Source organism: Diabrotica undecimpunctata, chromosome 4 (assembly GCF_040954645.1).
Source record: "Diabrotica undecimpunctata isolate CICGRU chromosome 4, icDiaUnde3, whole genome shotgun sequence".
Taxonomy (NCBI): Eukaryota; Metazoa; Arthropoda; class Insecta; order Coleoptera; family Chrysomelidae; genus Diabrotica; species Diabrotica undecimpunctata.
The window spans coordinates 7,763,866-7,787,873 of record NC_092806.1 but is presented as its reverse complement, the minus strand read 5'-3'; the positions used below and the strand labels follow the sequence as shown (position 1 = coordinate 7,787,873).

Here is a 24,008-nt window from a genome sequence, read left to right as displayed (position 1 = left end):
TGTCCAGCGCTGTACTAGTCAAGCACTGGTATGCCACTGAGACTGATACCAGGTACTGGATACGTGTAAACCTTGCTTAAGGGCATAGGCGCAAAATGTCGCTTGTCAAAATGTTCAATGTGTTTTAAATGTATTCATTTTTTTCGAATCCTGTGAAAACTAATAAGTATATTTGAAAAATTTAAACGCAGAATGAAAGATTACAAAGGTGAAAAGAAAACACAAAATTTAGTATGACTTTTAATATCAACTATCTCATTCAAAGAAAACTTTTTGGTTATTCTAAGGGACTTTCGGCCCTCGGTAATAATGCAATCTTTTGCGACATTTTGCGCCTATGCCCTTAAGGCAAAGATTAACAGTAAGAGATGTAATAAAAAGAAATCGATATGTCTAAATCGAACTAAAAGTTTATTTGTTTAACTACAAACTTGATTTTTTTTATAATATCGCTGTTTAAGTAATATAAGAAAAGATATAATAAAGTGATAACTTACGCTTTAAAAAGTATGTCTCCCGAAATCATATTCAACTGTATCTTGAATTTCAACATACTATTGTCCTGTCGGTGCCTTGTATCGTAGCCTTCCAACAGAGCCTTTTTGTGTATCATACCGGCGCCAGCATATTCAGCGAGATTCAAATCGACGAATCCCAATTTGTTGAACGACCGACCACCTTTCGATTCCTTCCTTATGGATATCCTAAGAACGCATCGTTCCATCACGCCGGTGGATGCGTTGGCCATCATTTTACAGGGAAAGGTGAAGTTTGCGTTCCAATGTACTTTATGATCTTGCACTTCTTGCCTGGAAAAGAAAAAACATTTTTAGTATTACAATATTATTTAAAATAGCCTTTGCATGCCAAAATAGTTTCACTTTTCAAACTTACTTATAATTATAAATTGCATTGATGTTATGTCCCTAACGGTATTTTAAATAAACTGCATTTTAATGGCATCTTTAGACACAATAATCCAAAAAATTTAGAAATACTCTACGAACTTCAAGCTTAGGTGTGTATCTTAAAGAAGATGTAGACCACAGTACTCGGAAAATGATTGGTTAAACAAATCCAACTTGTCAATGACAACTGGCCCCATTAAAAAGACACACATGGTTAAAACTCCAAGAAAACGAGAAAAATATAACTTGCTGCCCTCAGGCAGCAAGTTATATTTCAAGTGAAGCAAACAGTACGAACGAAGACTGAGAAAAGAACGAATACTGAAAGACTCATCAAAGAAAACAACAAAAGAATCTTTTAAAGCGTAGTGGAAACATTACTCCATTACCCCATAATGAGCGGAAGTCTGGACAATGACAACACCAATACGAAATAAAAAAGAATCGTCGAATTGGACTTTATGAAAAGATATCTTCAAATTACCAGAAGGAACAGGGTAATGAGGAAAAGGGTAATTAGGAAATAGATAGATACGTTTATTGACAACGTTTACATAGTATACACTACATGTCATCTTCTTCAAGTGCCACATCCGCGGCGGAGGTCGTGATCGATCTTTATCGATCTTTATCGATTACATACTCTGCCAAAGCACAAGATGGTTTTTTAATTCTGCAATCACTTTTGTGAGAAATAATGCGATTTGAAAGATTTCTTCCGGTCTCACCAACATACTCAGCTTCACACTGAGTACAACTAATGCTGTATACTACATTTGTTTTTTCAAATTCATATATGAAACTTGTAAAATATCACATTTTGATTTAATTTTCCATATATCTGTTACATTTTTTCCATCTACCATCTATCAATGGTGAATAAATCTTCTTCTTTTTTGTTACTAAACAAAAAAGAATTTTTAAACAAAATTTTATTTTTGGCAATATAATTGTCAAAAATAAAAATTTTAAGTTGGCATTTATGACATTGAGGCTTATTTGTAATTGGTCGCTATTTTAACTTATTTATAAATTCAATTGTTTTTGTGTTAAGAAAATGTTTTCAAAATTATATTAAAATTTCAGAGAAACATTTATTAGATAAGGACATTTTTGTATTAATTCTTTTTGAAATGTATTAGCAGCAATTTTATTAACGAAACTAATTTTATTTGGTGAGTTAACAAAAAATTTTTTTCTTTCTAGTTCAACTTTGTAAGATATTTTGCATAGCCCCTTTTATTGACTCCAATCCATCCAAAACATTTATATATTTTTTCCAAACGAGTCACAAGTACTTCTTTTTTTTTGTATTTTGTTTAATATAGTCTTACTTTTGTTAGTGGATTTGTTTATTATGTTAGCATAAGCAGTACGTTTTTCAGCTTTTATTGCTTGCTTATATGGAACCGAATGATAGTCGAATGCTCAATAACAAAAAAAAAATGGAAAACAGAGCACTACAATACCAGCCAGAACAGAGCTCATGTTCAAAAAATGTCAGGGCATAGGTGGCCAAAAAAAGTAACGAAATGGTAATGTCCAGGACGACGACTGAGAGGAAGACCAGTTATGAGATGTAAAAGATATATAGCCTAAAATTCCGAAGAACGATAAATAAGTTTTAATATGGAAGAGAAATGTATTGAATAAGAAATGTTTAGATGGACTGGTCATGTAGTTAGAATGGAGAACGAAATATTGCCAATAAGAGCCCTAAATAGTAAAATACATAGCGCAAAACGAAAGGGAAGGCCACGGGAAAAGTGAGAGGATGAAATAGCAGCGGACGCGCAAAATTTGCTAGAGGTGAGAACCTGGAGAAGATCGCCGCAGGACCGGCAAGGTTGGAGGCATAGTTTGGAGGAGGCCAATACTCGATTTGGACTGTAGCGCCATTGGAGAGAGAGAGACAGTGACAGAGAAAGAGAGAAAGAAGAATGATGTTTATGTCTAGTTGTAAGTATTTATTTGCAAATATATAAATTACAAAAAAGAACTTTTGTGTACTTGCTTTTAATTTGTAAAATTATTAAAAGATTCATAAAAGAATTTTGTACTAGCAAGTCATTCATTTTTAATTTGACTACCAGCCAAAAAACATTATTATTTTTACTGTTCGGAAACAGAAATGACTCTTCATTTATTTAATTTCTGAAAGGAAAAACTCAATTGTGATAGGATGAGGAAAATGTAGATCACATAAAACATATCAAATATCCAAATTACATTCAATTTACTCAAAGTGATGAGCCGATTAAAGGTGATATGAAAAGGGCGGATCACTTTAAAGTGGGTAATTAGATTCTGGACATTCTAGCCGGTCGGCAGTGAGTATTTGTCGAAGTTTTTGGAATGCTGAACGATAGCGGAATTGACTAACAAATTAAAAAAAGTTTTTCGTATAAGTAACATTCAAAACCGTTGAAAATTTCATATAGGTACAGAAAATTTAAGAAAGTTAGTGTCAAAATTTGAAAGAATATATTTTTGGAATATATCGGGCAATCAATAGATTTTAAAAGTTATAGTAACTCAGAAAAGTTGTGCCTGAATGATTTTTCTATTAGCATTTTGTCCAGCGTTATTTTAACTAACACAATTCGAATGCAACTAAAGTACAGTATTATCCCTTACATGTTTCTATACAGGCTAGGATCATTACTGTAAGGTCTGACTTTACAGCCAATATATTATTGCCCATATTGTAACGTTCTATGAAGTTAATAAACTAATAAAACGTTTGTTGTAATAAAAATCCCCAATAAGAAAAGATTGACTCACAATCAATTTATTCTACCACCAAAGACCGGTTTCGCATACTATAATTTGCTATGCATCTTCAGGTCAACGGTACATGGTATACTAAATGCTAAAAATATATTATCCCGTATTAGGGTGCTGTCTGGTACAGAATATACAGCAATTATGCAAATATTATATGTGTGTGATTATTAAATAGAAATTCTCAATTTCAATTGAAAATTAAAATTAAATAAATAAATATTACTTACATGCCGATACAAGGATTATTATTAAATGTTTAAGAAAACATAATTAAAAACCGTTATAGTAAACTGGTGATCACCTGTCACCTTGTCTTACGTAGAATTAGAGACGGCATTGGTAGAATGGATAGCCCAAGTTCGTAACATGGGTACACTCATATCAGGTCCAATATTTGCTGTAAAAGCAAAACAGATTTTTGACGTGTGGGGCTTAGAAGGGGATTTTAATGATCCTCTGGTTAATTGACTCGCTTTAAACAACGCCATGAGATAAAGGAGATAGGACTTCATGGAGAGAAGCTCAGCGGTGACCAACAGGGAGCTGACGAATTTAAAAGTGAGTTCGAAGAGTTTCTTTCTTCAAATGATCTGAGCTACGCACAAATTAATAACGCAGACGAATCAGGCCTCTTGTGGAAATGCTTGCAAGTGAAGGTAAAGCAGGGGGCCATAATTCCAGTAAAGAACGAATCATGATTATGTCTTGTAGCAACGCTACAGGAAGTCACAAACTGAAGTTGAAGGTGATTGGCAAGTCAAAAAAACGTAGATCTTTTAAGGGCACCAGAGCAGAAAAACTACGCGTTGATTACTTCAAACAAAGGAAAGGGTGGATGGATAAAAAATATTCCAAGAGTGGTTCGAAGTCAAATTTGTACCAGAAGTCAAAAAACATTTAAAAGCAAAGAATTTGCCACAAAAAGCTGTATTGTTAATTGACAGCGCCCCTCACGCCCTGAAACGCATATGCTTAAGTCTGCTGAGGGTAAAATGTTTGCCTCTAAACACGACTGCTTTAGTTCAACCTGTAGATCAAGGCATCATTGCGTCTATGAAGAGAAACTACAGAACAAAGTTACTTGGCTCAAAAATTGAAGAAGGATATCACTTAAAAGAGTTTTGGAAGTCATTCAGTATTCTCTACTCTATTTACGAAATTGAATCTACGTGGGAGTTTGTAAAGTCTTCAACAACTGTGTTACCAAACATCGAAAATTGTGTCGAACTAGCAGTTGGAGAAGATGAAAATGAACTGCCTGTCCTTACAAGTTTAATGTACTCAGTTCCTGGTAGACAGAATGTGGGCACAGCAAACCTGTAAGAATGGTTAGACTGCGACGATACCGACCTGGGATTTGAGCATTTAACGGATGAAGACATCCTAAGAAAATGCCGAGGATAAAACGAGGAAAGTGGTAAAGAAGAAGAGGAGCTTGTAATACGTAAATGACCTTCTATTCTAGAATACCTAGAGGACCAGAACTACGCGCTACTCGCTGAAAAACTGATGCAGCGTAAAGCGCAATGTATAATAAAGAAACACGTTTTCCACACAAAGAAGCAGAAACAAGTAGCAGACTACTTTTAAAAAGTGTAAAAATGTAAGTACACATTGAAAATTGTAGATTAAAGCTGCTATATTTTTATATTTTGCATTGATGTATTTGACTTCTAGCAGTGGCGCACCAGGGGGGGGAGGTTTGGGGGTTAAACCCCTCCCAGGACCCTATTCCGACACTGTTACTCACACATCTTAAGGACTCAAAATGGAGGTAACATCAAAAAAAAACGGGTGTATCAGTCCAGTGGGACTGCCGGTGGAAGTTACACTATACACGCATTCGCCGTTACAAATTTATTTGGGAGTCAATCTGCACAATCATTACATATGTAATGCTATAGGTAAGACATAGCAGAAAGAGAAACAAAATTAATAACAACTTACTAACAATTAATAAACAACTTTTGACCTATAATAGGAGTATATGAGTAGTAAATGAAGGATTAAATCAATATTTTGATGAAAATGTATATTTTTATTTTCATATATGTATGAAAGGAGTTGAATGCAAAAATTTTTTTACACATACTCTGCAGTAAAATTCATTGTTTATTTTGTTATTAATATAATAATACAATACAAATTAAAATGCAATATTCATTAGTATTTAAAAATGACAACAATATACATAACTTTTCTACTTACGCATATATGTTTAATTTACCACGTAATAATATTAATAAAAAAGTCCTCCCCGACTGGGAATCGAACCCCGGTCTCCCGCGTGACAGGCGGGGATACTGACTACTATACTACCGAGGACATGACACAAACGTATTTCAAAATTGACAGTTCTGGATCATACAGTGATTTATTGAGATTATTATTTTGAAATACAAAAGACTAATATAATTATGAACATTTAATAAATAATACAAAACATATCACATAAATAATAATATTAATAAATATTTTATTATATATATATATATATATATATAATATTATATGTATATATATCTTTATATAATATATATAATATTTAATATATATACAAAAGGAACATTTTTATATTCGAGAGAGGAAGAGAGAGAAAATATATCTTCTGTCTCTCTCTTACTCATTATCTTACATATGTAATGATTTCACAGATTCACTCCCATACAAATTTCCAACGTGGAGCGCGCGTATAGAAGTATAACTTCAAAAAAATTCGGTGACCAACCAAAACCCCCCCAGAGGCAAATTCTAGGTGCGCTATTGACTTCTAGTTAAGACTTATCCGCGATTTTCGTTATCTGCGACAACCGTAGCACTCAACCCCACGGATAAACGGGTGTTAACTAAAGTATCCCTATATACTTTGTAATCTATAGTTTGTTAATTTTAAGTTGAGTTTACACAATTTCTGTTTGTTTTGAATATGTAACGTTAACGACAGTTTTGTTTTTCAATTTATGTAATGTTTCCAAGAAGATAATTAAAGACACCGCATACAATGAGCTTTCAAACAAAAGTTCCCAAGCATGTCAGCGAGACAAATATTCTTAAGTGAAGTATTATTTTGATCACCTTATACATCGATTGGAAAAGGTTAATTACTAAATCTACAGATAGTTTCGAATAACTCATCCTGTCCCTAATTTAGAAGGAGCCCATCCGAATTATCCCAATGTACATCTGAGTTCATTGTTAAACGCTCTGGCAAATCGTGTAAGTTTCCCGGTGTTGGTCAGCGAAAATTCGAAGATTCAATTTAGTTCTGTCCGGTTTTCCAATGAAGGCCCGTTCATTTCACTGGTCGGATTACTGCCGCAATCTGTCAAGAGAAAAGGATGTAAAAAATTGTTTTCGAAACGAACTGAAATTGAATAGACAGAACATTATTTACGTAGAAGAAAAATTGGCACGAGAAAAGAAAAGGATGGACTATAAACATCAGAAACGACGGAAACACTATAAGGTGGAATAATTAATGTTGGTATTAATACTGGTAGTCAAGGATATGACGGTAAAAATAGTAGATTTGCTTGAAATTTTGACAGTAGGTAGAAAACAGCTCAAAGATCAAAATCTACCCTATGACAATATGTGCTTTTCATTTGGGGGCGGAAAAGTTTATAAAAAAAAAACATTTTTTTTTAACAGTTCTTTCCAATCTGGACATGGGCTCTTTTTTTGAGTTATTTGATGTTATTTATAATTTCAGTTACTCTCAGATTTGTTCTTGTTCTGATGTGATTATAACTCTCCGCTTTTTTGATCTCTGATAACCAGTAGCAATGGTAAAACCAGAAACTAAATAAAAACTGAAAAAAAGTAGAAACGAATATTTATTTTGCAAGTTCCAGAAGAAAATACCTAAGAAAAACTTGCAAAACAGCGTTGAGAAACGCTGAAGAATCATTTTTTATTTATTTATTTATTTAATGTCGTCCGAACCACTGAGGTTATAGACGACAACAATGGAAAATACCATCAAGTTAGAATCTATGGAGAGGGCATCACGTGACTAAAAACGACCTCACTTCGGCCATATTGTTAAGATTGTTTTGACACTTTTGACAGATCGTATATGTTTGTTTACGTTTGTCGTTTTTCCAATATTTTTAATTTTATAATACTTTTATAGAAACTGTAATAATATATTGTGATATATAATGGTTTCTTGTTCTCAACGTAGTTGCAGTAGCAGAAGCAATGTTAATAAAAAATCTTCAGGAATAACGTTCTTATTCTTAAAGCTTGTCTATGTCGCTGGGAAAGTTGAGTATATTTCTCGTTTCCTGGAAAATTTGACATTCGGTTAAAATACGTTTTACTGAACTGTTGGTTTGACACTGGTTGAAGTATGAGGAGTTGTCTCTTGTGATTCGGTAAAGATGTGTATGGAGGGTGTGATCAAGTCGGGAGTCGAGTAAAGATGACTTGTTTTTTTTTCTAGGTAACAAAAAGGCTTGTTTTTGTAAAGCATTGTCTTTAATTTGACTTAGTTTTTCGGAACACTGCGACCATTTGTTTTGCACGCACAACTATGTTTTTAAGCACAACTTAAGATCACTTGGCACTATTTTCAGTTGAACTTGACCATCACTTGTCGCTGCTTCGTGACAGTCCACAACCTCGTTACTGTGTACTCCAATATGAGATATAACCCAGATTAATACCACGTGTTTGTTTTACTTTGCAGCATTTTAAAGTTCTTTGTAAATGTTTTAATAAATAGGGTTGCTGGAGTATATGTTTTGAATGTCACAAAGGGCATTCATTGAGTCAGTTATGATTGTGTAATTTCTCTGGTCCGTTTTGTTAATGAATTTTAGAGCTTCTAGGATTGCATATAGTTCTGCATTGGGGATAGTCCAGTTGTTGTGCAACTTAAATTTAGCATTATGAGTATTAGAGAAAATAGCTGCCTCCACTACGTCCGTTGTTTTTGATGCATCTGTGTAGATCTGTCGGTAGTCGCTAAATCTATCCATAATGTCTTTGAAGCGGTTTATTAATATGGCTGGTGGGGATTCATGTTTATTAAATTTTGATGGATCAGTGATCACTGGTGGTTTATTTACAGTCCATGAAGGAGGAGGGTTCTCGGTAGGGTGGTATATTGTCGGAAATGGTATGCTATATTTACGAAGTAATCGGTTAATCCGTTCATAGAAAGGCGGATTGCATTGAGGGTAAGATGAGAAGTAGTGGCCGAAACGATTATTGTTATTAACGTTATGGTAGACTGGGTTATCTGGGTTATCAGTCCCGTATTTTGAATTACATCTAGTTCTTTAAGGACAGATTTCTTGACTGAGTTATATACCACTGAGCAGTAGTCAATTTTTGATCGAACTAAGGATGAAAAGATTCGTAGAAAAGTTGCCGTATCGCTGCCCCAGGTGATGTTCGACAGTGCCTTCAAAATATTAATGCTTTGATGGCAAGTACCTTTTAGATTTTTAATGTGACTTTTTCAAACTAATGTTTTCTCAAATATAAGACCGAGGAATTTTATTTCTTTTACAAAGATCAGATTCTTACCATTCAATGTTAAAATTGGATTATCCTCTTTTCGCTTTTTTGAGAAGAGCAAGCATTTTGTTTTTTCGTTAGAGAAGCTGAGTCTTGTTTTGTCAGACTATTTATTGTGCTTTGAAGGATTCTTTGGGTGAATTCTAGACTTGTTCCTCTTTAGTAGGAGAACCGGACCGTCTGCGTATAGTCTTCCTTTAACTGGTTGTTGAAATTGTTCCAAGATATCGTTAATTGCAACAAGAAATAAAGTTCCACTTAACACCGACCCTTGAGGAAAGAATTATTATTATGTAGTTAAATATGCATTTTAAATATTTTTGAATAATAGAAGTGCTTTAGTTACAGATAAAAGGTGGCTGGGTTTTTTGTTCCATGGACAAAAATATCGCAGTTCCTCGAATACAATTAAATAGTTTATGCTTTATTTTCAAGGTATTGTTTTATTTTAAGTACGCTATAACTTTATTGAATTAACAAATCACGGTATTTATAATAATAAACGGCGAATTCGTAGAACGATAGATTCGTGCAATAAACAATTACATTTTTGTCTAACACCGTCTGTGTTAAAAATAGAACAATGGTACGAGAGACTATAATTAAAGTTAATTTAAACAGTCGCCATTTCCATTGATTTTTTCAGGTATTATTGACTTAAGTGGGAAGCATGGACGGAATTACACCAATTAAACGGTCGATATCGTTCGCAGTAACTGCATTTTGTCGGGGATTCATTCCTACCACACAATATATCGTAACATCGAGATATGAAAATTCTTATATAGATAAGTTTCTTTTCTTTTTGTTATAATTTTCAGTTCCATTTTATGTTTAATATCCAGATAGCACCGAATATACGAATCAGTGTCAACAAAAACGTTCTAAGTCATGAAAACCATTTTTGTGGAAAACTGGAAAAAATTATATAAATCTGTATTAGTCATTTAAATAAATACCAAAAAATTTGGGAGTGTACAAAATTGAATGTAATTTGATCTTGTATTTACACCATTCGACCAAATCGGCGCAATTTGACGGCAGACAAACAAGTCAGTCTGCAGCAGTACGACAGCATACGAATGATATGATGTTCTTTCTGATATGGTGCAGTCGGCAAATGCTTCATTACGACGTCTGTAAACGCGCTCCCAACCATCCCTCAAAAAAATCATTGATTCAAAGTAGTAGTTGTGGTCATGTCTTCTGCCAATCTTCTTCGTATCGTTCTTTTACTTACATTTACATGACGTAAAATTTGCACTTGATTTCTTAGAGACACAGCAGTATCTCTTCGATCTCTCAAGGATCTAACAACGACAAAGCGATCATCAGCTGCAATAGTTGATCTCCTTCTGTCAGAGCTTTGGCGTCTTGCGAAATTTCCAGTATCCAGATACCTATCCCAATCATCTTGAATTGCAGTCTACTACCAAGCATTGTGAAACTAAATGTTGGTGAGAATTCTATTTTTTAACAGGACGGAGCGGCCTGTCATACGCCAGAGCTACAAAAAACTAGTTTGGAAACCACAATATAAACGTCCTTTCTTGGCCTTCTAACAGTGCTGACCTAAATGTCATTGAAACAGTATTGGCATAAAATGAAACACACTAAGAGCTCTTGTTAACGACAACGGTCAACGGGTCGTTTTTGAAACCGTCCCGTTGGCCGTTGCTCAGTGTCTTTTAGGTTCGTATGAATGTTTGTTCACGCAACGGCAACCAATCCGTTGGTTAACTTTTCACCGTCTACGTATCCAGTCCCCCTCGGCAAGACGTTCGTCACGTCGGGCCTGTGCAGTGAACCCTCAGTGAACCATTTTAGTTTATGTAAGTGTGTTGACGGCGTTGGACGAGCATCCGTTTCAATAAATTTCTTTCTTTGTTGCCGTTAAAATATGGATTTTGATATGGAGATTTTAATAAGTGCGGTCGAACATCGACCTGTGTTGTGGGATAAAACCATGGAAAGCTATAAAAATAAGCAGCTCATGTTTTAATTTAATTTAATCAGCGTTTTAATTTATCATGTACTATTCCTAAAAATTTGCGGAAAGTTTTTTGACCCATTCGGAAGTAATGGAAGAATGTTGTTTCGTCTTTTTTCAATTCTTCGTAAAGTGTATGGAAAGCACCATACTTTTCTCTTTCTAACAAAATGGGATGTATCCATATTTGTCTTTTACGCTTCTCCCGTTTCTTCTGCATTTTTTTATACAAATAATACGCTAGTATAATTTTTTGCTTTGACGACAACATGATATAACATGTATTGCGTGCACTTGTTAAATTAAAACTGACGATATTTCGTAGATTCCATACTGTCAACGGACGTGTCAACGGACGCATATTCCTTGAAATTTATGAACCGTCGACACGGGTACCCGTTTAGTATCGGCCCGTTACCCGTTGAAAAAAAAAACGTTCGTTAACAAGAGCCCTAAGGAACAACCCACACTGAATATTAGACGAACTTAAAGCAAAAATAGAGTATATTTGGAATGAGTTTACCCCTGAAGAGTGCAGATTGTTAGTCGAGTAAATGCATAAATAAATTCAACAGGATCATTAAGTCTAAAGGGCGAAACTACTGCGTGTTAAAAATAAATATTTTATGTCATATAATTTAGTTGTCAACAAAATAATCATTTTTTATTGTTAATAAGTTCTGACAGAGTGAGTATATTGTGTTTTATGTTGCTGATTGAACCTATATTATCATTAATTAACTAATTACATAGTAGGTACCACAGTAAAAAAACATTATTAGAAAAAAATAAACTGTCAACACCTTATAAGCTTATTACAATTACTGAAACAGTTTTCTAATGAAATATAAAATTATATTTAATACTAATATTTTCCTTGGAGTCAGCTTGTCGTGATTTGCAAATAAATATACATCTACCTACACCTGATTTAAAATTTTCCGTAATCGTCTATAAAAAGATGTTATTTAGTCCTGACATAAACCGTACTGGCAATTTATCTCGTAATTATTTTAATTGGGGTATATTCTATCAATTATTTTAAGGCGAAACCAATGTAGGCAAAGTTCTAAAAATAGTAATCAATTGACATTATTTGACACTACCACACAATAATGAATTTAACTATAATTATTGAAATCACAGATAATTGAGAGTTTTTTATCAATTTTTTTAGTGTTATCCCCTAGGGTAACAAAACACGCCTAAGCTGTATTTCTTCTTTGTCAACCATTTTCCATCCACTTCTGAATGTAGGTCTCTCCCAATTGCTTCCATCTTTCTCTATCTTGCGCCAATCTAATCCACTGTTTGCCTGCCGCTGTTCTTATGTCATCTACCCATCTTTTTTGAGGTCTTCCCATGCTTCTTGTTGTCGTCTTTGGTCTCCATTCTAGAATTCTCCGTGTCCAACTGTTGTCATTATATCGGGCTACGTGACCTGCCCAGCGCCTTTTCATTTTTGCAATTTCTTCCACAACATCCCTAATCTTCGTTCTACGTCTTATCTCGATAAGAGATAAGACGTAGCTGTGTTTATACCACTCAATCAATCAATGTTCTTTCTTGAGGATAGGAATAGGGAGTCTTTATTACGATAGGGATAGAACATTTCTTGTGCCCGTTTAGGATCGGTTGATCCGAAATTGAATGTGTGGAGTATGTAGTACAAAGCAAACAGTCCTAGATTCACTGTGGTGTTAGCATTCTTCTTCTTCTTCTTCTTCTGGAGGACGTTAAAATGTAGTCATCATTGGAGAATCAGGGGTAAAAGGCTTGACTGGAATTTGATGTTCTTTCCAGTTGAATGTGTATGTTTTAGAGCCTAATGCGACAAGGCCAGGTCTCTAGTGACCATTGGTCCTGTGCAGTCTCGAGCTTAACTCGCCCCCAAAACCAGTGTATTGCACTGTAATTTTGTGGGCTAGTGTGCTCGTGAGTGGAGGCGCCTCGGCTTTCGAGAGTCGGCTTGCCGCATTTTGCTCAGTGTGAATGTGTGTGTGTGTAAATCCAACAGTGACGGACTGGCTCCGTCAATCACTGAGATTTTCCCCGGCCGACCACAGACTCCGTGTAAAGTAACAGAGACTGCAGTCGGTCGGAAGTCCCGGTGATAAGGATGCTTCGGTAGCGGAAAGAGGACCCCTTTCACTGTTAAATTTGTGTGAGTGTGAGATGTGTGAATTTGTGTTTAGTGTGAATGCGTTTATACGTTTGCAATCAATTCTAGAACTAGTGTATTGCACAAAATTTTTTTCGTTGATCGTTCCCGTTAACGTTTATACCACTAAAATATGGTTATAGTTGACCAATTATCAATTCCTCTTTGACTTTTCCTTTATCCAACAAGACTAGGATCCTTCGAAGCGGCGTCCTTATTTCAAATAGCTAGAGGTCTTTTTTGTTGTTTTTGTTAACTCATTTGTCTAGGAGACTCATGTAAGTATCCATTTGTTTCGTTTTTTTGTAGTTGCCCCAATCCAACTCCCTTGCCATTCACTTATCCACGACCCAGCTATCCAAATAAGCCCTGAGTGCCGTTCGCATAGTATCGTTTATTTTGTTTACCCTATCTCCACCCCAGTAACTTCTGTCCCAATTTTCAACCCCCTATAATTATACCCTATGTGGTAGGCAAAATATTTCGTTACAAGTTCAAAAGCATTATCCACCGAATAACTATTAAAAATCATCCAAAGCTACGACGAGGAAACCCCCCGATGGAGGACAGATGAAGTTTTTTCACCTTTGCTCATTTGAACTTGCTTGGAGAGGCACTGAGGCCACAAACTGCAAAATTCACTTTTTGCAGAAGGAATTTGATGTTATGGGAGAATTTACGGACCGAATTGACAACAGCATTTTTTCCAAAACAAATCAAGGCCGTTCGAAAAGTTTGGCAAGCAGAAAACAGTTGGTAAGAAATTCATCAAACAAAAATGTATGACCTGTTAGATTATTTTTGAAATTAATGGAAAAAAGGGGACCAAAGCTTTTATCAGACAGACTCTCTTACCGTTCACCCCAACTGGAAGGATGGATTTTGGTTCAAAAACTGTCCACTTGGAATCAACACCGTATCTAAGTGGACAAAAATGCCAGCTGAAAAAATTCGAATAGACACAAGAAAACATAAAATAACAAGCCATTCTCATCGATCTTTAGCTGTGTGAGCTTCGTTCAAGCAAGGTGTTTCTGAACAGGAGTTAATTAAATAACGGGTCACTCTCTAAAACCATATCTGCAGCTGGATTCCAGTCATCACCAGTTGATCGAAAATCTCAGAACAACAAATGAATCTGGACCTTCGAATAGACAAACTACTATAGCTTATAATAATTGTACATTTAATATTGTTAACAAATAAATAAAGATTATGTTTCATTGATATGGTGCATTAATTATCTCGTGAAATAGCCTTGTCGAATATCATTCGAGAGAAAATTATTTACCGTCAAAATTTTCTTCTGGTTTTATTCAAGTTTGTTGCCTTTTGGCAATTTTCGCTTATCAAATTTTGACAAAATCACTCGACTGACGTCTCATGATTAAGGGCCAATTGTTCGAACGCTAATCAAAACTTGATTATAATCAAATATTTAATTAAAATCAAATACGTCACATTTTGAGGTTATGTTGACTGATTTATTTTATTCAATTTTATTATTTTGCGTTTTAATTTAAAATAAACCATAATTAAACTCTTTCTGATGTTAATTTCACGTTTTTATTTACAAATCAATAATAACAATAAGCAATTTTTAATAATTTTAACAGCTGCTGTGATGTATTTGATTGTAATTAAATATTTGATTACAATCAAGTTTTTAATGGTGTTCGAACAATCGGCCCTTAACTGTCAAAATTTAATTCGCGAAAATTGACAGGCAACAAACTTTCATACCAGTCGAAAATATTGCCGGCAAAATTTTCTTTCTTATGATATTATACACGAGAAAAAGTAATTGTAAAAATAATAAGCATAATTAAAGAAAAATTAACACATATAGACTTGATTTTCAAATAAAACTTAATTTTTTGTAAAATTTATTGTTAAATATTATTTATATCTATAATACATAAATATTTAAGTTGCTTATTATTTCATAACATTTTTTACTAATAATAATAAGAGAAAAGTAAAATTTTGCAAAATAAAATATTTATTTAAATTGTTTAAACAAATTACTTGGTTAAATAAACAATTGACAAATAAACTAATTGCATTTTTATGATTCTATGCCGGAGATATTGCGACTTATAATATAAATTTGAATTTATAAATTCAGTTTTTGAAATAGTATTCATCGATTCATCTTTTTCATTATCATTGAAAATTATTTTAAAATTTCTGTATGCGTTGCATAGCATCTTGTCAGCATCATGTTACTGTCTATAAAATCTTTCACGTAATGAAATTCATGCCGTAAATTTTATTTTCCGAAGCATTAAATTTCAGTTTATTCATTTTACATTGATATTCCTGTTGTGTGGTCTATTCTGATAATTCTCCGAATGCGAAACTTCAAAGGAAACAGACTTTTTAATAAGGATGTAGTCATATTTCAGTGACTGCTACAAATTGAAAAGGAGGATCAGATAACATGTTTTGCTTTTATTTTCATTTAAAAAGAATTTGTTCGCCCTAAACCAAAGAAAAAGTTAATCAAACTCTGGACTTTGTAATATGTACGATACAAATTCTTGAAATATTACAGGTGAGGTCCGTTTTTATTAACTCTCTTTCCGCATAGTTCTACTCTTATCTAGTATTTTTATCAAGAATGCTTTGCTGCGCAAGCACTTAAATTGTTAAATAAAACTATATTAATAATGGGCATGATATAAATATTAGCAATAGGCATAATATTATAAATATGTGTTTGTGATTAGATTTCTATGTACTACATTATCTGCAATTAAATTAACCACTATGATTAATTTATTGTATGAGAGTAAACCACAATTATATTTCAAAACTTTTGGTTGCCAACTCGAATTTGTATTTTGTTCTCAAAATACAAATTAAACTCCCAATTCCGAAATGACTGCATGGATTTAGATGAGAATTTGAATTTAAGCTTGTCTTACCCTCCTTTGCAAAAATTATACATGGGCAGCGTGTTTTTTGTTTTTAAGGGGTTAAAACTACCCTTAAGTGGAAAAAATAGGAAAAAACGTATTTAAGCGTTTTATGCATTAAAATCTGATTGGATTAAATAAAATAAATATATTCAATGATAATTTTTATACTTTAATACAAATTTTCCACCTTTAAAATCTTCACCCTTCTTTCCTTAAAATATTCGAAGAGTCCATCTTTTAAGAGCTGCAACCTATTCAGTTTACATGCAAATAACTTTTTGTAACTTTAATATCATTACCCCCAAAAAATCAACCATTTTTACACATTAACGTTGAATACATTGATCCAAATATTCGCAAAAAAAAATATCACATCTCACGAACATCTCTCAATTTGTATTGTATCTAGAATATCTTATAAAAATGAATCTCATTCTTCTTTTATAAGTTTCACTTTTGTTTTGCATACTTTTTCGATCAAAGGTATATTCTTTGAGTTATTCATAAAAAACCGTTAAAAAACGTAACTTTTTTCAATGAAAACTCGCTGTTTTCAACCATAAATAGCTCAAACAGTATTAACTTTCTAAAAAAACTCTATAGAGCAAAAGTTTCTTAGAATTTAATCCTTTATCGAGTCCCGTGATTATTTTGAGCAAGAGAAAAGGAAATTTCCACCCCCGAGAAGGGGTGGCAACCACCCCTGGATAGTAAGCACACATCGGCGTTATATAACTTTTGTTATTTAAGCACTTTCCCATCAACTCACCAACTTTAAAGTAAATCCGTTTAGTCCGCCAAAATTGGGAGGCGAATAGCTCCAGTGATTGGAGTATTTGTAGTTTAATTTTATCTGCCGAGTCCATAAAAAAAATCCGACATACAGGGTGAGTTATTAGTGCGACATTAGTCGATAATTACATTGTGGTACAGACTATTCAAAACAGTTAATTAGAAAAAAAATTAGGCAATTACATACTCCAGACTTGAAAAATATGCCGAATTCCATAGTGTGACTACGTGGTAAAGCACACATGCAATTTTTTAAATAAGACACCCTGTATATTTTCCCACATTTGTTATAAACCTCTCATGTTCAAAGTGATTCTCACCCGGAACAGACTGGGTCAGAAATTCTCATCCCTGACGCGGAGCGTGCCAATGGCTAACAGGTATTGTGCTATGGGTATATAGGGCCATAGTGCATAAGATAAAACCAAATAAACACCCACGGATAAGCTGAGAATATGACATGCAGCTATGTCATTAATTGTAGATTTTTCAGAGATGGTCAGATAACAAAATACACATGAACACATTCACACCTACACGACGCGTTCTTTCTTATGGACAGCAGTCAAATTATGAGGAATCCAGCGATTGCACATCTTTCTCTCTGTCAAATGGTCACGCAAAATTGTTTTTATTTGACTGACATCTACACCAATGATTGTTTTCATCATTGTTTTCCGGGACAACCGCTTTGACAGGACGGCCTTCACGGAATTCGTCGCTGAGGATGATGCGTCCAGGCTTGTGTTATTCAAACTATTATGTGAACAGTTAATGGGCCTGGTACTTTATCACTAACACGAATACGAAGTCGATCGACACATTGTTGTTTAGTTAGACGACCTTTAATATCGTACAAAATCACTACACGAGAGATTTTCAATTTTTTTCCCGAAATTGATGTTTTGAAAATTTGTTGCTACTAAACTTCGCGTTGGATTTTCAATCTGTCGATGTTGTTTACCATACACAATGTCAAAATTTACTAAAATCACACTTATGAGATAGAAAAATTTCCCGAAACCTTGTAATTTCTCTCTTTCCTCTGGATTCCTTTTTTTGTCACAATTTTCACTCCATATTTCTTTGGCGTCCTTTATTTGTTCTTTATATTTTTCTATGTAATTTTTTGTAGTTCTCTGAATATATTTTTATTTCTACTTTCGTCTATTAACTTCAATGTCCCTTGTGTCATTCACACTTTTGAGAGTGTTTTTTGATCTTTTTTAGTTTAGCTGTAAGTTACGATGAGGTGGTGATTTACTTCTCAAATGTCAACTGTTGACATTTGGTCGTCTTTCTGTTCAGTTTCGCCCTTAAAAGTACAAATTGAATAAAAACTTGTCGCTAAAAAGCTGTTTTCGCCGAAAAAAAGCTCATTAAACTTCAATCGCGGTACTTAAAAATACATTTCGACAAAAGCAAATCGTGTATACGTATATGCATAAGAGCTTGAAATTAAATGGTCTCTTTTTGGTACTGGCAATTAAATATTTCAACGGAAAAGCTGCGATTGATGGTTTTAAAATATGAAGTAAACTCGTTCGATGTTCTGGTTCACAAATTATTTCCAAATCATTTTAAAGTGTATTAAATCCTAATGAAGGGAGAGTATTTTGTTACACATTAAAGATTTTTCCACAATAAATACTTAATTATTTTAGACAGACTTGTCTGACTAAAAACTGCAGGAACCTTAGTATCTTTTACAATATTTAAATCCAATATTCCACATATTCATATACATAATAAATAAAATCCCAACCCTTACTTAATATTTGAGGAATTTCCTGTTTAGATAATGATAATGATACAAATACCTCTTATTAAATAGTCCTTGCAATAATAAATACCATACAATTGGAGATTTCAGAAATTTACAATTTCGTCATAAATCTATATCCGGAACCAGTTCAAAGAAAAGTTTATTGTGATGTATCGGTGTTACCAGTGGCGGAGGTAACTCCTGCTTTTTAAGAAACCAACAAATATTTTATTAGAATCAGACAATCAGGCCAGATAGATCATTATGAAATATGGGAACAAAAATAAATGTTCCTTAAAAATTTACGCTGTTCATTAAAGAAAACTAGCTTTTACCAAGTATAAGAGAACTAAAAATAGAGAAAATTTAATTGAATTCAAAAAAATTGATGTTTGTGCAAACGCACATTCGAATTCACAAAAAGGCAAAAATGCCATATTACAATTTCACAAATTTGGAAAAAGGTCATATAAAAATCCGAATGTTCAAAATAGATCATCAATAGACTCGAATTAGAACTAGATAGAAGAGTTTCATATCAAAATTTCACCGCCATATGTACCAACCATGCGGGATAAATATGATCTCCAAATGTTGTCTGTACCAAGGAATATGACCTATCTAAACGATAGATTCCTGATGTGGGAACTGTAATTAAGATATTTATGCTTTTTAATTTGCCAATGAATCAGAAAAAAATCTCTCTTAACTATTTATAATTCAATATGGAGACACAAACAACAATCCCTGAAAGTTGGAAGGAGTATATTATCATCCCAATAAAAAAACACGACTAACCGTATTCCATTCCAACGTCTTACAGACCCATATCATTAACTTCATGTGTGTTGAAAAGCTTCCAGAGGCTTCTCAAAAATTACAAAAACCGTGTGGTGTAGAGCACTCCACATTGCGAAATATGCCAAGCTGATGGAGTCTTGACAAAGACGAATGCTCCTAAGAGTGTCTAGCGCATACAGGACGGTTTCAAATGAGGCTCTGTACATCATTGGAGCGGTGATATCTATCGTCTTGTTGTGCAAAGAGCGAGCGAGGGTGTATGCGAGGAGTATGGATGGAAGTATAGATGAGAATGAGAGAGAGAATGACAGAGGAGTGGCAGAGAGAATGGGCCAATGATAGCGGAAAGGCAAGGTGGACGAAGGAGCTTATTCCCGATCTGAGGCCGTGGTGGGAATGTAAGTTCAGGAAACTAGACTACTTCCTAGACGCAGTTTCTGACCAGACATGGTAGTTTTGGCACCTACACAAATAGAATAGGCAAATCTGCCTGGGCAGACTGTACTGTTTGTGGAGTACCGGATGGGTACTGTCGGTGTGGGTAATGGGTTTCAGACTGGATGAAAGAAACATGGTAAACATAATGATGAGAAAAGAGAAAGAATGGAGAATGGTACACTGTCTGATTTCTGGGGTGATGAAGAAGAAGCAGGAGGATAGAGGAGGAAATTGAACCAGGAATCTGAAATCTTGTTTCTTTTTTCTCGAGAGCCAAGAAACGGTAACTACCAAAATTAGTTTATGGCCTCACGGAAATATTTTCGTTCTTTTGATTTCTTTTGGTAATAGGCAAGTTTTTCCTTACTATAACATAGTTATTTTTCTTTTAAAGTAAAGTTAAGTAAAGTAGGGTCTTCTGGCCTAGTATCCTACTTAGCCGAAAGATGCCAAGGTGTCTTGCTTCGTGACGTTAGATTGCCCCAACCGTTGCCTGCCAGAATTCAATAGATACCTTCTTAAGCTCTTACTAGAATCTGGCAATACGGCAATTAAAATAAAAAAAGTCTAAGAATATGTTAAGTTTGAAGGTTCTATGTAGTTTTTAAATATTTAAAAAAGATAATTGAAAATTTTAACCTTTTATACCATGTAAATACAATATTCAACGTAAACATGCCGAAAGAAAACAGTTTCAGAACCTCTTTGAACAGTTCCGTTCTGGCAATATCTAAGCCTTGATTAAAACCAATAAATAGATTACACTAATTGCATTGTGTTCTTACGTTTTTTCCTCATTTTTTCTTCTCTTTCCTTGGGAGTTTTCTTCACTTCAAGTAATAGTTTTTCTTAGAGGACTTTCCAAACGCCAACGTCGCCCCTGGTTGGTATAAACCAATAAAGTTAAAATTAGCATAGATCGGCTACCGGAAAAATCAGCAAAAAGCATGTGTTCGCAGCTGAAACTAGAAAATATACAGGGTGTGTACAAGGGTCGATCAAAATCGGATGTTTAATTTACTTTCGAATCGTGTACGTGATATAAATACGGTAGCGAAAATATCGATTTTGTAAATAATCATATAGGAGTTCGTTACTCTCAAGATCGCCCGGCCATGGCTAAAAATAAAAAAAGTTACGAAAAGCACGTTTCAATTATAATAATGGTTTCCCCTTTTATTGCAAGAGCAGTTCAATGTAATGTGCTGCTATTCTTAGGATTTATGAGATCTCCCATGAAGACCAATACACTTTTACAGTAGTTTGGGCAAATTTTCTTTTTATAAGCACTTCTTCAATTTGGGCATTTTAGAAGGTATGTTTTTCAAAGTGTAGCTTTTTCAGTGGTAATTTGTTTTTGATTCATGGGAATAAAAAAAATTGTCGAAAATATCTACGATTTTTTTCCTGTGCCCGTCTGATCCAAAAGATCTCCATTATCACTGAAACTGAAGCTTATTGTGTTTGCTACCCACTGTTGTCCTCCTCTTGCCTATTTGGAGTTAAGAAAATCCTCAAATGTCTGTTGAGAAACCATACTGACTGTTTGGCGTGCTTTATGGTCTGGTGAAATCATTGGAGCGCACTTCTTCAAAAACGATGCTGGCCAGAACTTTACAGTCAATGGTGACCGCTAGAGTCATTATTACTGCCTTTTTTATTACCCAATTGATCAACCATGATGTGCAGGAGCTGTCGTTTCAGTATGACGCCGTAAAATATCACACGACTCGTGCCACAATTGATTTATTAAAGGAAACGTTTATTAACAGCATAGGTTCACGTTTCGGACCATGAATTGGCCTCCAAGATCGTGCGATTTAACACTGCTAGACTATTTTATGGGGGGATATGTGAAGGTGCTAGTCTACGCCGATAAGCATGAAACGATTGACCACTTGGAGGACAACATTCGTCGCGTTATTGTCGATATACGGCGATAAATATTGGAAAAAGTGATCGAAAATTAGACCTCCAGATTAGACTACATCAGAGCCAGCCATGACGGTTATGCCAGAAATCATATTTAAATTATAATGGTATATAAATAATAATGGTATATAAATTATAAATGGTTATAGGTCTTTAAATGGCAACTGTAACAATTTAGGTTAGAGTAGAACTACTCATTGATCTTCTTGATTAGATTGTAGTACAAAGTTAGAAAGTACTCTGAGGTTGTTTAGTATAATAAACAATAATAATAATGATGGAAGTTAGTGGACATTGTCAATAGAAAGGCCTAGGGAAGATGGATTAAAGATACAGGAGATGGATTAAAGATATAGGCGACAGACGCTGTATAGTCATCCACATATTTTATATAATACATTTTATCCTGCAGCAAAATAATTTATACATAAAATAAAAGTAAATTTTCATTTAAAAAATTATTATAATAATCACTCATGATATCAGAACTAGTTTCTAACCAACTTAAAATTCTAAGGTCATTTTTAATGTGTTACACAATCTTTTGTTTTCGATAAAATGTAAATGTTTTTATTGTTTTTGTTACTTTGAACACAATTTATTGAAACTGAAGTCTGATATTTTACAAATGCGGTATTATTATTATAAATTATGTTGCGAATACAAATAGATATTTTTTTAGAATAAAAATCAACTATTAGTGGAAGTAAAGGTACTCTTCTACCTTTTTCAAACAAGAGGACGGAAGAAGTAGGCAAAAAATTACCAAGTTGCATTTCTCGCGTCCAGTAACATTTTCAAAATTAAAATCAGCTTTACAAAAAATATATATCGAAAGTAGACAACTATAGAGCACAAAATCACGAATAAAACATTATTGGGACCATACTATAATGTACAAGTAGTCTTAAAGGATAATAGTTTATAATTAGAATATAAAACTAATATTTAGTTAAGGCAATTCAACTTTAATCATGATTAAACTTTAAAGACTACAAAGAAAATATGAATATATGTAATGTGTAAGTAACGTACATATGCAATGTGTAAGTTTTTAAAGAATTTGGTAAAGACAGACGTTAAAGAAATAAATATTGAGGAGGAAGAAGTAAAGGAAGCATTAAGGAAATTAAAAAATAGAAAATCACCAGGATGGGACAGAATACCGAACGAACTCCTAAAGTACGGAAGACCAGATCTGACCAAACAACTATTAAAACTAATCCAAAAAATAATAGAACAAAACAGAATTCCTCAAGAATGGAGATCAAGCATCCTAATACCTCTCTTCAAAAAGGGAAACAAATCGGACCCGGAAAATTACAGAGGAACTAATTTATTAAACACAACTGACTGAATGAAATTATAACACTAGCAGAAGAACAACAAGGTTTCAGGTCGAGAAGATCATGCACCGACGCTATATTTATAATGAGGCAAGTGCAAGAAAAATCATTAGAATACAACAAACCGGCATATCTATGTTCCGTGGATCTTACGAAGGCATTTGTCCACGTCAAATTAAAAGACGTTATCCAGTTACTGTACGCAAAAGACATACCTCTAGGAATAATCAACACGATCGAAAATATCTACCAAAACAACATAATAAAAGTAAAAGTACAAGTAGAACTAACCGACCCTATTAAAGTTGGCAATGGGATAAGACAGGGAGATTACCTGGGTCCTCTATTGTTCAACCTGATTATGGATAAAATAATAAAAAAGTAAGAACTAAAAAAGGATACCAATTGGGAGAAAAACAACTTAAAATAATCTGATGTGCAGACGACGCAATACTACTCTCTCAAAATGAAGATGATTTAAAACGTAAAAAAAAGACAAAATGCATGGTTACAACAGCAAATTTACTAAGATGTAAATTGGAGCTGGAAGGTTAGATAATAGAACAAGTGATGGAGTTTAAATATCTAGGCATCACATTATCTAGCTACGGAAAGCTCGAAACTGAAGTGGAAAA

At 33.9% G+C, this 24,008-nt stretch overlaps 1 protein-coding gene across 4 annotated transcripts in view; it reads right to left on the bottom strand.

Annotated features, from left to right (window-relative positions):
• LOC140439096 (EEIG family member 2) overlaps positions 1-24,008 on the bottom strand; it is a 216,893-nt gene that overhangs the window by 59,972 nt on the left and 132,913 nt on the right. For all 4 annotated transcript variants that reach the window (XR_011950601.1, XM_072528777.1, XM_072528779.1 and 1 more), the window contains exon 3: positions 498-809. Coding sequence is in view for 3 of the 4 variants with exons in the window: in XM_072528777.1 (XP_072384878.1) it covers positions 498-809 (312 nt within the window). In the remaining variant the exon portion in view is untranslated. The remainder of the gene's footprint in view (positions 1-497; positions 810-24,008) is intronic.